This window comes from Streptopelia decaocto, assembly GCF_964273445.1.
Source record: "Streptopelia decaocto genome assembly, chromosome: 2".
In the NCBI taxonomy this organism is placed as follows: domain Eukaryota; kingdom Metazoa; phylum Chordata; class Aves; order Columbiformes; family Columbidae; genus Streptopelia; species Streptopelia decaocto.
This window is the reverse complement of record NC_138655.1, coordinates 159,231,162-159,250,450: the sequence shown is the minus strand read 5'-3', so window position 1 is coordinate 159,250,450 and position 19,289 is coordinate 159,231,162. Positions and strand designations below refer to the sequence as shown.

The window sequence follows — 19,289 nt, the reverse complement described above, 5'->3', positions numbered from 1 at the left end:
TGCACGCACCCCAAAGCACACATGAAATTTCCCCCCTCCAATGGAATCTGAAGGATTCAATTTCAAGTGAGGATAGGAACTTTATCAATTCCTGTGTGTACACAAGAGTATTTATTATATAAAGCCCGCTCTTGGCTTTGGAGGCAGTTCTGCTGCTGTAGTGGGGTTTTGTTTTGCTTGATTCCTTCCTTTTTATGCTCTCTCAGGTTTGGGGACAAATGTGAAATTAATGCAGTGGTCTGATTTTCTTGTTCTGACTCTTCCCTGCACATTTCCTGAGAAATGAAGGGGAAAAATATCCCTTTTTCATGCTCAAACCTCCTGCCATAAAACTAAAACTAGAATGAAAAACACTGATTCCAGTCTCAGTACATTTTTCTCCCTGCTGCAGTTTACAGGGAGCATAGAGATATTAGATTCTGAGGCAATCTAATGTAGCTGTCTTCGTCCTTGAACAGATTACGATGATCTTATCCTTGCTACAAGCTCTGCGAGGGAATCTTCTTTTTTTTCACAGCCTAAATAGAAATCATTACAATTCCAGGAAGGCCTGGGGCAAAACTCGCTGCTCTAAAGCTGCATAGTCCAAACACTTGTTAAGCAAGTATTAAATGATGTGGCAGCCACTTTGTTAAGACTGTCATTCTGTCCTGACACTGGCATTTTTTTTTGTATTCCCCTGCCTGCCTACCTGCCTGTCTTTGTCTACCTGTTATGGCGTTACACAGAGATTTAGAAAGAATAAGCGAAATTGCAGTCTTCTGTGTTTCTACAGTGTCTAGCACGACGTGCTGTTCTGCAGCTGACATGCCAAGACAGTGTTATAGCACCAATAATTAAGATTAGCCTCTAATAATCATGTTAATAAGCACTTATGCTTCATTGTGCACTTTCAGCTTGTTTATTATTTATAAGTCAGCCATAATTGTGTTGGTTGTGCAGGTGTTGCAGAGAGAAACAGAGCACATTTACACTCCAGACAGAATCAAAAGATGGGCATAGAGCTGGTCTCATGGGCACAGCATTCTTGCCCTGGTCAACAGCTAAATTGTGCACTTATTATATCACCCTGCGGTGTCAGAAATCACTCACAGAGCCTGCAGAGACTCTTGAGGTTTGAGCCTAATTCAAACCTCATTGCTAGGACAGAAATGGTCTGGAGGAAAAAGAGAGAAAGGGATTGATACAAAAAAGGATCCCATTTGTCCCCTGGAGTTCAGAGTGTGGGGACAAATAGCAGGATTCAAAGGCAAAGGCTTCCTCAGAACACCCACCTTTCTCCAAGTGGTCAGGAACTGGTCAGGAAGTGTTCAATAACAAACTCACCTGTAGCTTCACAACCCAAAGTAGAGGCTGTCACTCTCTATGCTCCCCTGCTAAACTCTATTCAGCCTTTCAGATGGATCAGGCTCCCTCCTATCCCAAGCTCTAAGAAACTTGACTCTTCATTGTCTGAGGACTCTAGGAGCATCCACTCGGGTTACACAATAAGGTGATGATGAACCTTGGGGCTATTCCTGTCCAGGTGGGGTGAGAAGTGTCTAAAACTTGGATATCCTCCTGGAAAAAAGCTCAGTTAATTGGATATTGTGCAAATACAGGCTTCCACTACAAATGCCCTCACAGCATACCTCGAGAGATAGAGATACCCACAGAGAACACTCGTGTTCCCTATCTCTGGTCACCTGTCTTAGACACTGGACAGAAGTCGACGTGAATTTCTGTCTCAAAATTCTCCTTTCCTTCAGTGACTGTACATATTGGACAGACCTGAGCAGACATGTCTTAGGCCATGAATTTGTTTTCTTCTCAGATACTCCCTGTTTGACATGTGCAAGTGCTAAAATGTCTTCAGGTAGCACCTAAGTTCCCTCTCCAGCTAATGTAGCTACTTCACTTCCCTCTGAATTCCTCTGAGATTCATCCCTTTTCTCCACAAGAGTGATTTTTTTGGATTGGGTCATTCTAGAGTGGTTCAGAGAGCACAGTTGTTCTTTCCTGTGTTCACTTGTGTTTTCTCTTTGCTCCCCACAGGAAGGCAGTCAAGGCAACATTAGTTCTTCTGCCTCTTCTAGGCATCACATATATGCTTTTCTTTGTCAATCCTGGTGAAGATGACATTTCCCAGATCGTCTTCATCTATTTCAATTCCTTCCTGCAGTCTTTTCAGGTAAGAGAACAAGTTTACAGCTGGTATCAGGTACTGCAGAAAGGGTCCTGAGTGCTTTTCAGACATTAAACTTATGGCAATGAAATCCATGGTAGAAATAATAAATGAAACTGCTCGGCTTTGTTCATGTTTATGTAATGGATATATCAGCATGTCATATGAAGTGCAGATCTCCTCTCAGGTGTGTACTGGATGGATTAATCTCCATTAACATGAGCACTATGTTCAGTCTATAGCTAGAGCCCCTCACCTGGGCTCCAGCTAAAGTCAATGGAGACAAGTGATGTTTCATCCTATCCTAAACTGCCTGAGAGAGGATGATGAATCACCTTCCCAAGGTACCTCTTCACAGAGCACAACTGAGCTGAGACTTAGACTAGATGTGGCTAAAGCAAAGGGAGACAACTCCTACCTGTTGGGCTCACTTGATTAAGACATGAGCTACCTTCCCCAGCCTCCCACTCCAGCTCTCCTCAGCCATCAGACCATAATAACTAAGAACTCATTCCCTATCTCTACCTTCCCCTGAATTTAACAGGAGTTCTGCCAGGATGTAAAAGAAAGTAGAACCTGAGTAATTACCCCAGCTTTCTGTATTCAGCACAAAATCAAAAGAAAATGAAGGTCTTGAATGGTGTTTAGCCACACATTTCTTCTTAGGTCTGTCCTACAGCTTTATGACCTTCTTGACCTGGGGTGGAACTATGTTTCACATTAATATTTTACCTCTGATACCTGCAGGAGCAAGCGCACTGATACCCAGGATATTCAACACAAATTCACAACAAACACACTATCAAATGAAATCTGGGGTTATGGGTTACAAAAGTTTTGAGCTTTGAATTATTAGTCTTACTGCATGTTTAGCTTTGAAACACAGTGCATCCCACCAGAAATTGAAACTGAAAATCCAAAATGAAAAATGATCCTTTTAATCTACAAAGAAAGGAACTTTAGCCTTTATCAGTGAAGCAATCCACATTTTCCATTCCTTAAAATTAATTGTATTTTTTATCTGCTGATTCACAGTGTCTCCAAAAATGCTACATTGCTTGTAAGAAAGCAAGCACAGGGAATCTGTCCATTATGGTGACAATAATTAGAGTCCATTGCTGAAAGCAAAATGGGTAGGACCCCACTCACATGTTTAGAGATGAAAGCGTCATCCTGTTGTCATCTGAGCTCCCATTGTAGTCATCACAGTCTTTGTGGTCATTACAGGGGTCCAGTCACTGCTGTCACCAGGTTCCATGGAGCAATTCAGCTCAGATGAACATAAGCAACCTGATGATACACTTGTCCATACAAGATGGTCTAAGGCCATTTGACATGCCCCATAGTGTCTGAGACATCTGCATAGAGGTGAGGGGGACTGTGAGGGGTCTATGCCCTTCCGGGGTGACAACTGGAGGCTGTGGATGAACTTTAGCACAGCTGGAGTGGCAATTCCTTCTGTCAGTGAAGAGCTGTGTAGATTCTCACTCTTACATCTCACCTGAGAGCTGCAAGACATTTAGCATTTTCTCATGAAGCTGTAGGTTAAAGCTTTCATCTATCTTGAAATGGATGATCTCAACAAAATTATGTTTATACTCAGGATGATCCCAGGATAAAGTTCCAACCCCAATTCTCCATGGTAAAATACCTAATAATTGATTGCTTTCTTTTCTTTCCAGGGTTTCTTCGTGTCAGTATTTTACTGCTTCTTGAATGGTGAGGTAAGTAGTGTCCCCTGCTGTCAGTCTAATTAATTCTTGGGAGGTGGAACCTACTTAAATGTCTGATTATAGACGTGAGATGTTTTTACATGGTGTCATAGTCTCATCAGTCTGTTGCTCTTGCAGAAGTTTCTCTTAATGTGCATCTCAATTTCCCAGCCCTCTTTGTAGGTGCCCTTTGTTCACAAAGCTTTATCAAATTCAGGTTATTACCTGGGAGGTCAGGGCAGAGGAAAATAAGTCTTCTCAGATTATAAAATTTTTGTTCTTCGGTTTCAGACTTCTTTGAATTTTGTCATTAATTACAAATATGATTTCTGGGCATACAGAAGCATTACTTCTGAGCTGGGCTCTTGTTAAGGATATGCTGCAAGTGACTCATTTTTATAATGAGATTTCCCTGCTGAGTTGAATGAGTCGGTTTTTCCGTGTGGATATCTATCTCTGAACGAGTCAGTCTTTCTGTGTGAATATCTATCTCTGAGTGATCAATACCTGTTACATTCAGAAAAGAGAACTGAGGACAGAGTTGGTGGTGTTGCTCAGAATTAATTTTAGCCGTTGCTACTCAAGTAATAAATGTTTCACTAATATCCCTCAGTGTTTGACTTAAACCCCAAAGTGTGAGAGATTTATAACTTTTTCCCCAGTTACACTGCCAGTGTCTCATTTACCTGCATTTAAGTGCATCAGCTTTGCCCAGTTAAAATTTCTCTGCAGAAATTAATTCCATGCCTTAATTATTCCTGCTGTATCATTGTATATTTTCTTTGTGGTGCTTCTTAATTTCATTAATTTCTGTATGGTGCTATGAGAAAGAATGGACAGGTCTTCTCACCCAGCTGCTCTGCAACATTTTCTAGACTTCAGCCAATGAAGCAGCAGTTTGGTTTTGGCTGATTTTGTTTGTTTGGGTTTGTTTTGTGTTATTTTGTTTGGTTGGTTGTTTGGTTTGGGTTTTATTTCAGTTTGTTTGGTTTGGTTTGGTTTGGTTTTCTTCATTTTCTCTCTTCTTCATTAATTCCGAGGTGGTGTTAACCAAAAGCAACACTGCTTTCTCAGGTTAGGCCCATGCTACTTTTATATACTGGCAGCAGAGTGTTTTCAGTTCTCTTTGCAACTTCCCTTCAATAAATTCCATTTGCTTCTTAATAAATATGGAGGTGAAGTCTTTCCCCAAAAGCATGGGCACCTTAACTGTGACTACAGTTACTTTTTCTTTTGTGAGCCAATGTGCTGCACAATCTGATGAGGTTAAAGGCATCAGAAGCCTGACATGTCTCTTCAGTAGCACTTGTCATATTCATCAGGTTTACACTGTTAACGCAGAAGGAGAATCTTCCATGTAGACAGCAGGCTTTTTTTCTATCTTTTTGGGTTTTTTTTATTTTTTCTACTGGAGTCACAATGAACATGAGGGGCTGGAACCTGGGAGACATCATTTCATAGTCAGTCAGGACTTCGTATTACACTCGTGCACATCCATTTTGTGGACTTGGCCCAGGATCAGTTGGCTCTTCATACCAGGCTTTCACTTTTTTATCTGTTCTGGGATTCTTTCAGCTGTCTTGTAGTGGGAGAAATATCTCCTTCAGCACAGTAGTCTGAAGTTCTGTGTCCAAGGCCATGAGCCAACTTCCCATCTCCTGTAACCTAAATGAGTTCAGACATAATCAGGCTTGTTGAAAGGCAGGATGAGTCACCTCGTGTACTTCTTCTAGGCCTTGATAACAATCTACTAGCAGTTCTGGAATTATTTCCATAGCAGTGATTTTCTCAGCTATATCACACTACTATTACAGTTTGAATGGGCATTTCTGGGAGTCAGTTCAGGGGTAACACACAGCTTGGATGATGTAGATGATCTTGATTCCTTTCCCTAAACATAGATATCTAGTGTCACTTCAGAGGCTAGAAAGTATCTGAGACATCCACATGGGTCTACTAGATATGATACAAGATCTGTAGAAGATCCACACCTCCTGACTTGGAAGTGGGAAGCCAAGTGGGTTACAGGGGGGCTTCTCAAATGGCACAAGCTTTCAATGTCACTAATTCAAGCCAGTCAATACAGTCTTTTTTTAATTATTATTTTAATCATCTTAGCATACAGTAGAAACCTTCATTTGCTCACTTGAACTCTAGTCTTCATTAACAATATGGACTAGCTCTCCACTGACTCTAACACATGCCTAGGCACTGTGCTCACATATAGACACCTACAAATAGATGAATTTGTGAACAAAATCCTCCCTGAAGCCATATGTTTACATAAAATGTACAATTTCCACTTGACTAGCTAAACCATGGCAACTTCTTAAGTGCTTCTTTGAGATATAACATAACTCTAAACCCCTCAAATACTGTAGCATTGTCTATTTTAAAACTGTAAAAGGACCTTGGACTCATCTTAATGTACTGTGGCAACGCTTTTCAAATATCATGAAGGTTTCAAAGGGTGAAATCTCCTGCTCTTTTTTAGCTTCAGCTCTGCACAGCTTAGAAACAAGTAGCGAATTTAGTGAATTTTCAGGGCTTTCTGGGTTTGTAATCAGATCGTGGAGAAAAATAATTGCATCTTATAGCACACTATTTAAAAAGCTCTCCCTTGTGATAGTGCCTATGCTCCCCAGATCTCCACATACTGATAGAGCATTCTAAAAAGAGCTTATGCTTGCCAGATCACATTCTGAAGGCCACATCACATCGCAAAACCTTGTAATAACACTGTGCCTTGCCCCTTTGTGAAGACAAAGTCCTGTACAGCTACATTGCCAGCTGGGGCATATATGGAGGCCTTGGCTGGCAGCACAGCAGAAGTCTGTTTTCTTACTGTAAACTTCCATGTCTACGCAGTGAAAGCCATACCCATTTACTGCTCTGTTAGATTTGCAGCACATGGTTTTCCTCAATTATCTGCTATGAAACAGACTGTATTTCTTTAGTGCATGTGAACATGAGAAGAACCGAAATATCGTTTGCATTCTCCCGACATTAGCTGCTCTCAGAGAGACATCCCTATGAGAAGTGTTGATGAAGGTAATGCCACTCAATCCACATCAGCTACCAGCACTTTTAGTGAGATCCACAGCAGATTTTGCTCTAAAACCAAAATAACCTCTACGTAGTAGCCTTGCAGAAGCCTGAGATCTTTATAAATATCACTGAAGGCTTGTTGAATTATTATTTCTTCAGCGAATCCAATATTCCTGTCTCTGTGATAGATGAGCTGATGACTTGTGCTCCCAGCATATTTTACATACTGCAGGTTTTCAAGTTATGACAGAGTTGGGTTCTTTAAATGCATTTAATAGTCTTTATTCATCCCACACTGTGCCAGGCCTGCTCTTAATGATGACACAAGCAAAAAGGTTAGAAAATCCATTAATTTAAAGCTTTAATAATGCTGTGATCTCAGCTGCATCTCTACCATTTCATATTTGATACAGATACCACTAGGCACTTACGAACTTCCAATAAGTGTCTGTAGTAGAGCTGAAACAATATGGATTGCAGATGAAAGTTATCAAAGTTTCTGCCTTTTTGTCAGTGTTCTGTCCATGAAATCTGGAAAAAGGAACAGAAAAGAGTTTTTTTCTTTTTAACATCTTGTAGCCTCCCTTGGTTTAAACAACTTCTCCTTAGGACTTAGAGTTTTTCTCTTGCTCTGAACTTTTTGCCCCAGATCAGAGCAGTGACACAGCTTTGCTGCTTGAATAGATCTGAGTTTCTGGTGGAGAAGGCAGCACCTCCAGTGCTCTGAAGATAGCACCTTGGTAATACAAGATATCACCATAAAAGCTCTTGGTCCTGATTTTGCAGCGATTTGCTCTGACAGTTCAGCAGTGAGATCACTGAAAGGAAAAAAGTGAAGCTATTAACTTGCAGTCCATGCAAAGAATTTGAAATGGAACGAGTTTAGTTTAGAGCAGGTGTTTGACCTGGGCGTGCAAACATCTTCCTTTCCCTCATTTCCACAACTCATGATGGGCCACGTCTTGAGCAAGTGTGTATTGAAATATGATCCTTCAGATTTTGAAAATCAATGTCTTTCAAGCTAACACATTATACACAAATTATTCCAGTGAACCTAAGGAGAAGCAGCACTTTAGCTACAAAGTGAACAGGGTTTTTTTTGTTTTCTTGCTCTCTGAAAAGTTCTGCAGTTGTTTTGAGAAAACCATGTGTGCCATGGATGAGCATGAGAGGCCGTTGGCACTTGACTCATATTAATTTGTCTAGAGACTCTATGGAAAAAGTTGTAATTTTTTGGACACAGAGAAAATCTACTGGCACTAGAGGGCAAAATTATGTAAATGTAATTTAATCTGTGTGGTAAAGAGCATCCCTGGATTTCCAAGAAAATTGAGACTGAGAGGTTTCTCAGAATTTAAGATGTTATGAAAAGTGGCATGATAAAAATATATATATGCATTTGTGTTAAATGTCAGCTAAAAAGAATGAAGGTTGTGAACTTTTTTCCAATGACTGCAAAAATCAAGATACTCCTCAAAAATTTTTCTGTCAATTCACAGGTCACAAGACTGAATTTAATTTCACAAAACACTGGATTAAAAAAATATATTTACGACAGAGTTTCTTTGGAACAAGGATAGATACAATGGCACGAAGCTGTGCTGAGGAGAATGTGTTTCCACAAAACTCCTGTTGGACAATTTTTATTGCAGTTCACTAAAAAGATCTTTAGGTTTTTTTAGCTGATTAAATTTATTCTACCTAGATCAGTTTGCTTATAACAAGATAATAATTTGTAATCAGGGATATGCATTCATGGTATCTCATCCTTATGTAAGTTTAGATGAGAATATAGATTCACAGAAACTACTGAATTGTCTCTTTAGCCTCTCTAGTTCAAGGTGATGAATTCAATCCAGTAACTGAGCTCGAGGGCACGTCTTTAATTAAAGTCTATCTTTCAAAAGGGTGTCTGGTGAGGGATTCACCTCAGGTGGTACCTCTGATTTTTCTGACAATGGCCTTTAGAACTGAATGTTGGATAAAAACATCAGTATCTTATCCGGGTCACAGCCAGACCTGAAACTGAAAAAAATCTCAGCGAAGGTGATAGTTGTTAGGCATATAAAGACTAGCCTTATAATTGCCTGCATGATATGAAACCCAGGAAAAATATTCATTATAGTTTCAGTACCGAAAGAGACTCCGTTATTAGGCCAATGAAGACAGCTGTCACCTTTGGCTTTTCATAGGAGAACACCAAGAGAAGCCAACAGACAGCAGCAGTGGCGCTCACTAGAGCTACAATCACTCTCTGTCAATCTCTAGGATCACACCTCACCTAGAGATTCTTCATACTTTTGTCTCCAGAGTCGTCTTTCAGTTCTTTAGTATATACTTTCTGCTCACAGGCACATGGGTACAGCTTTCCCAGCATCTCTCATTGACTGATTCCAGATAAAGCATCTTTAAAGGAAGACAGATCTTCCCTCCAGTTCCCTTTCTAGTGTGGTACCTACTTTCGCAGCCAGACCTCCTTGCTAGTGGTGGTTTTCTCCTGAGACAAGTGGTGCTTGTGAATGAAGGTGATGATAGATGAGAATGACCCAAATTTATAGTGATAGTTCTTGATGAAGGGCTAGATAGAGAAGAGCAGTCTGAAGGAAGAAAACAAGGGAAATACAAATTAAACATGGAGGGTGTTTAAGCACTAGAAGAAAGCACCAGAAGCATTTTGAATCTGTGTCCTTTGATATGCTCAAAATGACTGGGTAAGGCCTGACATTTTCAAAACTGCATATAATTTCTACGCTGGATTTGCTTTGATCATGACATTGGACCAGAGGACTTCTGAGATCCCTTCCAACCTTGATTATTCTATAATTCATGAATCTTGTGTTTATAATAAGGTGGCTGTCCTTTACATGGTGATATCTTGTATTACCAAGGCATATAACTATCAAGGCCTGTGTCTGAAATCAACCTGCAAAGCATGAATTCTCAGCTCAAACAGGTCTCAGATTCTAGTATGATCTGGTCAATATTGATAGCCATCTATGGATTAACATTTAAAATGGAAAGCAATTAACTGACTTAGAGAGAAACCACAACCAGAGATGAACAGAACAGGTTACTTTATCAGATGGCACCGTAAATTATTCTCACAACAAGGTGCAAGGCAAGGATAAATATGTTTAATTTTTTTTTGTGTTGACCTTTTACCCAGGCACCATCTGTCTCTCAAAATCTGTTAAGCTCAAAGTGGCTCACTTTGATCTGATCATCTTGGGAGGCCATTCATTATAGTTGCCAGCTATGAATCACCACCTAAATGGTTAGTCATCTACCTGCCTACCAATCTAAGCAGACTTCACATTTATCATTCTGAACCCAAAGGACATACATTAAGCATTCCTTCAAATAACTGAATAAATATGAATATGGAGGTGGGTTAGAGGGTTAAAGTTTAATTCTATCGCCCACAATGATTGTTTTCTGAGCAAAAGTAGCCAAGAGGTGAGCATGGTTATTAATACTAAATGCCCTTGAGGATGTCTGATCAATATAGAGTCAACCAAAGGGATCAAACCTTCCCTTTTGGACCACCAGGCAGCAGTTCATCTGCAGTCTCCTCTCAGTACCCATCTCCCACACCCAAGTGTGTTTTGGTAGAAAGTCGCCTTCATTGCTGTGACCCCAGTTGGTCTCTTCAGACCGGGATCCTGCCAGAGAGAGTAAAATGAGAAGTCCAGGCAGGGTGAATGGGAGCAACTGGTCTGAGGGTCCTTCCCCACCTCATATTCTTTTTCACTACACCACTGCTGCTGTGAGCTGTTGTTCACGTACTCTAGGTGACCCTGCTTCAGCAGGTGGGTTGGACTCGATGATCTCCAGAGGTCCTTTCCAACCCCAGCTATTCCATGATCCTGTGATTCTGTGCCTCCAGAGCACTCCACAACAAAACCACAGCTGCTTGGAGTGGGCTGATGGCATTCATGGCCTCCCTCTCTAGTGGTTATTTCTGGTCCTTTGTGGTCCAGCAGAAAGGAGCAGCATCTGCTTCCACCCCAAAATCTGTGGAAAATCTTTATATCTAGTCAGAACTGTTATAGCTTCTTGAACATTTATTTATGATAACAAAATTTCACTGTTGTGGTCTTGGAAATAAGACTTCAACATTCCAATCTGGCAGGTGTTGCAAAACTACCCACCTGTTGTTGAAAAATTCTCTGGCAAAAAAATGAATTCCAGATCAGTAAACCTGGATCTTTTTTTTTTTTTTCCTTAGGGAGAAAAAGAAATTTTACAATGTTACATAAAATAGTGGTGTGATGTAAAGAAAGAAAAAAAAAAGTTCCACCTGAGCTTCTTTTTTGTTTCCTTTGAGCCTTACCATTTGTTTTGACTACATCGCTTCCCTACCTTTGGATGATTAAACACTGGTAATGGCTTATGTATAAAGATGTTTGGTTCAGCTTTTTGTCTAATGGTAACATGACCATCTTTGCCCTGAGGGGTTGGCTCTACCAGAGGCCTTGCAAAAACATACTAATAGGGTGAGAGGTAGCTGTAGGACATATCTATATTTGCTCAGTAATGTATGTTAATTACAAAAAAATAGATAAAGACTCAGTCCTGTGTTTTCAAGAGTATTCACTTTCCTCATCTGCAGATCCCCAGGTCTGTCAGTCCACTGGTCTCTGCACTTAGGCCCTTCTGTTTCTTTACTTCCTTTCAGGATGGTATTTCATCCTTCCAAGAATCTGGAGAGGCTTGATACATAGGCTTCTTCACAGCATTTACTATGAAATCCAGCATTTACTGCCTCTTCTCCCTTGAGGGACACCCTGATCCTTTGCAAAACCTTTCAAGGTATCCTGTAAGGCATCATCTTACCTTAGTTTAAGTTCTATTATGTAATGGATGGGATTATCCCCCTAACATTAGACATCGAATATACACACATATGCAGTAGAACTGATCACCCTCAACTTCATTTATAGGCAATGATTCACCCAAATGAGGTTGGATTTCAACTGAACTATTTTAATTGCCTCTTTTTAATGAACTGTTGCTAATATCTTATGGCCTTTCTTACATTTCTGCTGGATACAGAGTGAGACCAGGGCTTCAGAAACTTCATGGAAGTGGATTACACTGCAGAGTCAGACACAGTGAGACCAGTATCTTGAAATGTAAAGTCTGCATAGCCAGTTTTCTTTTGTTGATCTGGGCTTTGCTTGAAAGTCTCTCTTGTTCTGTAGTTTGCAATAAGGTTGAATAAATCTTCATCAACTTTTCCACAATTTGCACTGCTGTTAATAGAATCATAGAATCATTTTGGTTGGAAAAGATCTTTAAGGTCGTGGCATCCAACCATTAACTGGAGTCCACCACTAAACCATGTCCCTAAGGACCTCATCTACACATCTTTTAAATACCTCCAGGGATGGTGACTTCACCAGTGCCCTGGGCAGCCTGTTCCAATGCCTGACAACCCTTTCCAGGAAGAAATCTTTCCTGAGGTCCAATCTGAACCTCCCCTGGTGCAACTAGAGGCCATTTCTTCTAATCCTATCACTTGCCACTTGGGAGAAGAGGCCAACCCACTCCATGCTCCAACCTCCTTTCAGATAGTTGCAGAGAGTGATAGGTCTCCCCTCAGCCTCCTGTTCTCCAAAACCAAAGTTATTCTCCATTTACCTCCAATGGCAGCACAAGGATCTCAAACATGTCACAAAGCTGCTTAAGTGATGAATTCATCACTGAGATCTGTTCTCATAGAGCAAAAATTGGTTTGTTTCAAAGCCCCTTGAGATCTATATAAACCTTTTTCATTTATTTCATCTGCCTTTGGATCACGTTTTCTGGGACTAAAAAGCTGCATCTGAGCAAAGTAAGAACTTAATTAGTGTTATGTAGTCATAGACTACTGAACACTGTGATTATTCTGTAGTCAGATACCTGCTGTCCCTCTGCCCCTCACTTGTTAACACTTTCTTATGAGAGGTGTTCTCTGGGTAGAGAGTATGATGGCATCCCAATAGTCCAGCTCCTATTACCATGACAGCTTATTTAATCCAAATCTGTTTATCAGACCCTTCCTTTTTACCTAAATTACCAATATTATATTTTAGTACTACGTCAAGAAGCCCCAAATGAATTGGCCTTTTTGTTCTAAGCAGTGTGTAAATGGATCAAGTTTTCTTCCTTTCTGCTAATAAGACATGACATTTCTTCCAAAACCTGATTTTTAATGTCGTTAAAGGCTCTTTCTTCAGCTCATTTCTAATCGATGGCTGCATGAAGTTAGCCAGCAGCCACTGTCTAGCGTAAGTAATAGCAATACAAAGCTGATGTCTACTTTATCAAAAGCAAATCTTCTCTGGGTGTTTTCATCCTTCTCTCTATCTCTTCCATTCTTTTTGTTGTTCTTCTTCAGAGGGGGAGAGGTTTTTAAGTATTTTTATGAACAGATCTGGTTTTTAGTGATTTTCAGATGTGATCTGAAAGTTTGAGAATTCCTCAGTTAGGTGATCCAATCAGGGAAGAAATCAAATCACCCACCGACTTATCTCCATCCCATGATGTGAATTCTTTCTCTTGGCTGTTCTAAAGCAATCCTGTGCCCACACTCCGTAGGCACAAATATGCTGGTAAATCTGATTTGACCACACGTTCAGAAACTGTGATTATTCAAAGCATGCAAAGAGCAAAGAGCTGAAAAGGGTAATTCTGAGAGAGCAGTTGTTTGCAAGAGAAAGACAGACCAGGGGTCAACACAGAGAACTGAGCTCTCTGCTCAGCAGCACAAATAAACTTTGTCTTCTTAAGCAACTGAAGTTACACAGAGGTGAAGCTGATAATTTTTATTTTGGAGCCTCTTTGTTAAGCTTTAAACACTGATGATACCCTGTGCATCTTGGGCTATTACAGGCAAGTGGTGTTAATTCCAGGTCATAGATGTGCTAATGCTGACTCTAGGACATGGTACTGACTCTACAAATGCTTAACAGATAGAGGTAATCGCTCTCATGGAGATTAACAACCAGGTTTGAAGCTACTATTTTGCCTTATCTTTTTCTATTACTTTTCTGCTGTGTAATAGCTTTTTTTAACATGTTATTATAGCAGTCACAGCCATTTTTCTTTTTTCTTTTCTGTCTTAAAGTTAAGCTAGAATTTTGCTTCTGAGTTTAATTGTAAGAGATAAATTTAAGTTTAAGCTTTTCTGCTTGTGCTCTTGCCACATCCTAATTGCAGTGAATTATCCTGTCATTAAGAAATGCTTTGCACTCTCCCCTTTAAGTGTAGAGTCTATTTCCAAGTGCCCGGTCTATTAGGAACAGCTCCAGCTGTACAAGACAGAGTTTTTGTTACTACTTTTTATCTTTTCTCAAAGCTTGTAAGCAAAGCTTATAATAAAACCATTCAGACAACTGCTTGTTTAGACTCACGTCTTTATCTCCAGGTGACTCTTTTTGACTTGATTGGTTTGAAGCGCAAATGATAAATCTAATCTGGCATCGCTGGCTGAGTAAGTACCTGTTCACACAAGTTTCTCAGAAACACAAAGGTGACTCCCCATTTCCATGACTCGATGGAATAGTGCTCCAGGAGTACCTGGGATGCACCAGCTCACAAGACTGACACTCTGCTACTAATGTCTTTTGGAGGACTGTGTTGTACACAGATATTTATTCTCCGCTTTTGCACCAGAGATGAAGAAATTCAACTATTTGAAGGACTTAAGTGGATCACCATCTCCCTGTACAAGGGTGAATTTCACTCCAGAAGAAAGGGGGAAAAACTTCTTAATATCTCAACATTTGGTGACATCTGGGGAGAAACGAGCATTTGAGAGGCAACTCCCCTCTGCAGATCAAGTCCCATGTTCTTTAAGGGACAATTCCAGGACACTGGTTACTCCCAAGACACTTTGCATGTTACTCATACCACTTGCCTTAGGTGCCCAACATCTAGCTAAGTTGGTTTTCTGCTCAGAGGAGCAAGATAAAGCAAGGACTTATTCATTCCACATATCTAAGCCACCTTCTTATGGAGATCCTCTCTCTTTCTCCATTTTCTATACTGAAAGCTAAATAATTAGCCAAGACTAGGTATCAAGATTTCAGATGAGATGTATCCCCCCTTGTATGTACCCTGGCACATGGATTTACCTTTCGGTGCATATTATATTCTCCCTTAAATCCAAAATCAGAAATAAGTATCCCTTGGCCAGTTCAGGTAGAACTGTGAGAGGTTTGCAAACACTGCGCATCGATGAAAGCGCAACACCATAACACATATTCTTTCCACTTATTCTTGTGCTGCGGCAGGAAGGTTTAGTGTTTCATAATAAGAGGCTCTTCCAGACATCCCCTGCACTCTTGTTTAATCACTTTTTTCTCATTCTCATCATAAATTCATTTGGGATGACCATGATTCTCCTAGCAGTGCTGTCTTTTAACTTTAATTTTTCTTTCATGGGATGTTCATTCTTCCCCTTTTCCACGCAAGCAGCCCTGACCCCTCATAGCCTTTATTTTTCTAGGGTCTGTCCCACCTGTTAAGTGCAAACCCCATTATTTTATATTGAAATAAATCATTGATTCAAAATCAAAAGGAAAAAATCCCTGTGTGGCACACTTCTCACCTTATTATAAATATCTACATCTACTTAAGTGTCAGACCAAGCAGCACAGATAACACATAGTCAAGACAACAACCAAAGAAAGAGATCTTCAGGTCCATTTTGTCCAATCTGCACCTTCTGGAAGGGCTCTGATAGAAAAGGCAGATTTCCAGCTTCAGGGTTCCCCTGACAAGGCACTAAAAAGGGCAAATTGCAAAACTGTTTTCCAAGTTGATACTCACAGACCTGAAATGGGGTGTATTTCATGGACAAACCTGGTGATGAGACGGGATTGTTAGGTGCCAGACCACAACAGTGTAGACTCTCTAAGTTGCAGTGCTGCAGACTATGGGTCTTTCTAAGACCATGAAGGCCGACCAAGAAATGGAGGACTGGAACCACCTGAGAGGAGTGCAGATCCCCCCTTCCCATGTCCTTCTTATGAAGTGTTGTATGTTTTAATTATGAAGCCATTATTACTGTTCATCTATGACATAATACTGACAGTGCGTGGTTTGGGTGGGAAATAACTCTGCTGCTAGATCTCATCAGTTCATCCAAGCACCTGTTAGACGTGTTGGAGCTGATCTGACAGGGGGCTGGGGAGTGTGTGTTCCTTACGTTTTGGGTAGAATTAACACTGTGCCTGAAGGCAGGCCCCAAGTTTTAAAAGAAATGGAGAAAGCAGTGGCCATGGACCTTTGGACAATTTGATCAACACCTTCTTCCCTGCAATCCCAGTGGTGATTATAGATACACCCAGGACGGCTTTGATCTACCTCAGGTGCTGATAGCTGAGAAGCTGTGTCAGCATGGGTTTCACCCAGGCTGTGCAAGCTCATCTTGTACAGTTGCCATGGTAGCTGATCCGTGTTGAGGTCTACTCTACAACATCACTGCTATTAATACCCAAGCTTTAGCCTGACAGTGGTAAAATGGGAGTAAGAAAACTCCCTTACTTTTGGAGGATACAGTGAAGATAAGTATATTAAAGACAGAAAAACATGCAGGGTAAGATATCAATATTGTCTAAATGCAGCTAAATTTATAATCCAGACATCTAAAGCAGAGCTAGTTGTCTAGACGCACTTTATAACTAATGAAAGGAAATAGGTATTTTTTCATCTGATCACAGTATCTGGACTGCTTTGGACATCTGCTTTAGGAGGAGATGAATTGTATCCCTTGGCTATACTGAATGCTTCTCTTGTGGTCAGGAAGAGATCTATGGGTCAGTAGCTGAGGTGTAATGTCTATGTTATATTATTTATAACCCCACCTTCTAGGCAAATGTGGTTCTGGCAAAGGAGGCCCTGGCTTGATAAAGAAGTTGTATGTAAAAATGCTCTTTTTTCAAACTTGACTGGATTTCAGGTTGGCAGCAGAATGCGAACATCCTTTCCAAGTGTTGTGAGTAGAATTGCCCATTGACTGCTCAAGAAGTCAGGGCCAGGTTCATCTCACCTGACTTTGTAGACTTACCTCTCTGCCTTAGTTAGGGGTCTGAGTTTTTCTCATCCCTACAGTAAGAAGAGATCAACAAGAATACCCAGAAATTCATCTAAATATTTCATTACAGCTTCTGACTTTGAGTCTTCTGTTCCAATGATTTGGCATGAACAGATTACAGTCTATGTTAGGAGTACCTCAAGCTTTCCCATTGTGTTTGAGGTTGGGGTTCCTATACTTTGACTTCTCTTGCTTTTATACATTGTTCCTGGGCTCTCTCTGTGGTTCATGCCACAAAATATTCACTTAAAGAAGACTCATCTGTCCTATTTGTAAGCATCTGTTTGAGGATGGCCTTCTGTTGACTGTGGAGTAGCTCTCCATTGCCTGCACAAGTTGCTCACAGGGATTAGCTCAGGTGTGTCTGTGTTGTAGACACCAATGTTTAGTTAGATAATATGTGATTCCCCTTCATATACAAGGGAAGCTGGGGCAGCTACAGGCCCTGTGACAGGTCTCTATAAGACCTCCATGTGGTGCATCCATCTCAGGAGGTTGATTTAATTGCATAAGCTTAGGTATTTATTGCCATTTGAAATGCTCTGCGGTATTTAAGACATCAGATGCGAGACATGCGATAGGTGAAACCCATGCTTTTCCTAGAGTGCGGCACCTTGAAGAATATCAATTGAGCTAGACGTCCATGTTTAGGCAACTGAATCAATGATTCACTGGTTTGACACGTATCATCATTCACCTTGAGCTGTCTAGTGTCCCTTTACAGAGGACACCTGAGTATTCTAAGTGTTCATGTTCTTCCTTTTGTTTGTTTTCTCCTTTTTCACCAGGTCCGTTCTGCTGCCAGGAAAAGATGGCACCGCTGGCAAGACCATCACTCCCTCCGAGTGCGTGTGGCACGTGCCATGTCTATCCCCACCTCTCCAACACGGATCAGCTTCCACAGCATCAAACAGACCGCAGCTGTGTGAAATGCCCCGCGCGTACACGCACAACGTGGTGGCCTTCAGGGTTTTTCTTTCTTCACTCTCCCCAAGCCCCTTTCTTCAAACTTTCTTCCTTTATTCTGCACTGCTCTTTCACAATGAGGTGCCCATCATATTTTTGTGGACTCTCATCTCCCATGTTCGTGATGCTGCTTTAAGGCAAACAGGCAAAAGCCTCTTGGAGTAGGTGCTGGCAAAACAGATTCAAAGAAGAACGAGATTCAACACTGACTGCACTTTGTGGAAGTTCACAGTGAAAAGTCTAAACCAGCACACTGACAGGAACAATCATTTTTTTTTTTCCTCCTTTCTTTTTGTTTTGTTTTTCCTTCCGTATTATGGTGAATGAAGACTATTTTTAACATACTGCCCATCTCACTATGTACATTGATTCCCAATGATTTCAACAGTTTGGTGTGTAGATAGCCTTTCTGTTTCTTTGTAATAATTTCTTCTCTGCAGAACTGTCATTTGAGAACATGTGGCAGCAAGAAAAAGAGCATCTGAGAGGTGGTGTGAAAACTCCAAATTTATCTACCTTACCCATTTCTCCCTTTGGTAGACGGGGAGCTGGCCAGGGCATTGCTGGACTTCTTAACACAGAGCATGTTGCCTTGCAAGAACCGTGCCCTGCTCATACACAACATTTTGAAAAGGACAATAACACCTCTAGATAGCTCCATAAATTATCCTTATTCCTCTTAGCCCCACACTTTCAAAACAATGTAAGTAGCCTTTGGAAAGTCTTTGTTTTTCTTCAACTAAGAGGACTGGGGTGGGAAAGGACAATAAAATGTGTTTTCTGGATTTAAAAAACATAAAAGGGAAGCACTGTAAAAATAAGAAGGAGAAGAGGAAGTTTGTATTATGAGGATAGTGCTACGTGATGCACAAAGATTATCTATTGAGCATTTTGAAGTAGACCAGATGTATCTACTAGGCTTTTTATGTGATGTTCAAAAATAATGTATATTTTCAATAATAAACACTACTCTGGGTTGGTTTCAATAAAACCAGGCATCATTTTCTTTACTTTAGAAAGGAAGAGGATACCTATCTTGGGAGTGTTTTTGTACCTAAGATCAGGGGAAGAAATCCTGTTTGATAATGAGACAATAAGAAGAACAACCTCATGATAGAATTGAACAAGAGGGCTTATAAATGCAAGATTGTCCCCTTCTCAGCTCATGGTGTCACACTGGATCCCTGTCCCTCTGCACTCCCCTTCCCTTCAATGGGTCTTGCAACACCAGAAATTAAAAAGCAAGTTGTGTAATACATTCTCCATCGCCTGTATCTCACCGGTGCTGGAGTAATTCGTTCTTTGCACTGTAGCA

General features: G+C 40.7%; 1 protein-coding gene and 1 long non-coding RNA gene across 6 annotated transcripts in view; one reads left to right on the top strand and one right to left on the bottom strand.

The window, feature by feature from the left end:
- The window catches only part of CRHR2 (corticotropin releasing hormone receptor 2), a 148,013-nt gene extending 129,059 nt beyond the window's left edge, over positions 1–18,954 (top strand). For 4 of the 5 annotated variants that reach the window (XM_082044646.1, XM_082044647.1, XM_082044648.1 and 1 more), the window contains 3 exons: positions 2,035–2,170; positions 3,847–3,888; positions 17,797–18,954. In XM_082044646.1, the coding sequence (XP_081900772.1) occupies positions 2,035–2,170; positions 3,847–3,888; positions 17,797–17,937 (319 nt within the window). In that variant the 3' untranslated portion in view covers positions 17,938–18,954. Of the gene's footprint in view, positions 1–2,034; positions 2,171–3,846; positions 3,889–14,335; positions 14,402–17,796 lie in introns of all 5 variants that reach the window. The other variant, XM_082044649.1, reaches the window with a different exon arrangement.
- LOC309435906 overlaps positions 1–19,289 on the bottom strand; it is a 56,046-nt gene that overhangs the window by 11,430 nt on the left and 25,327 nt on the right. The window lies entirely within an intron of this gene.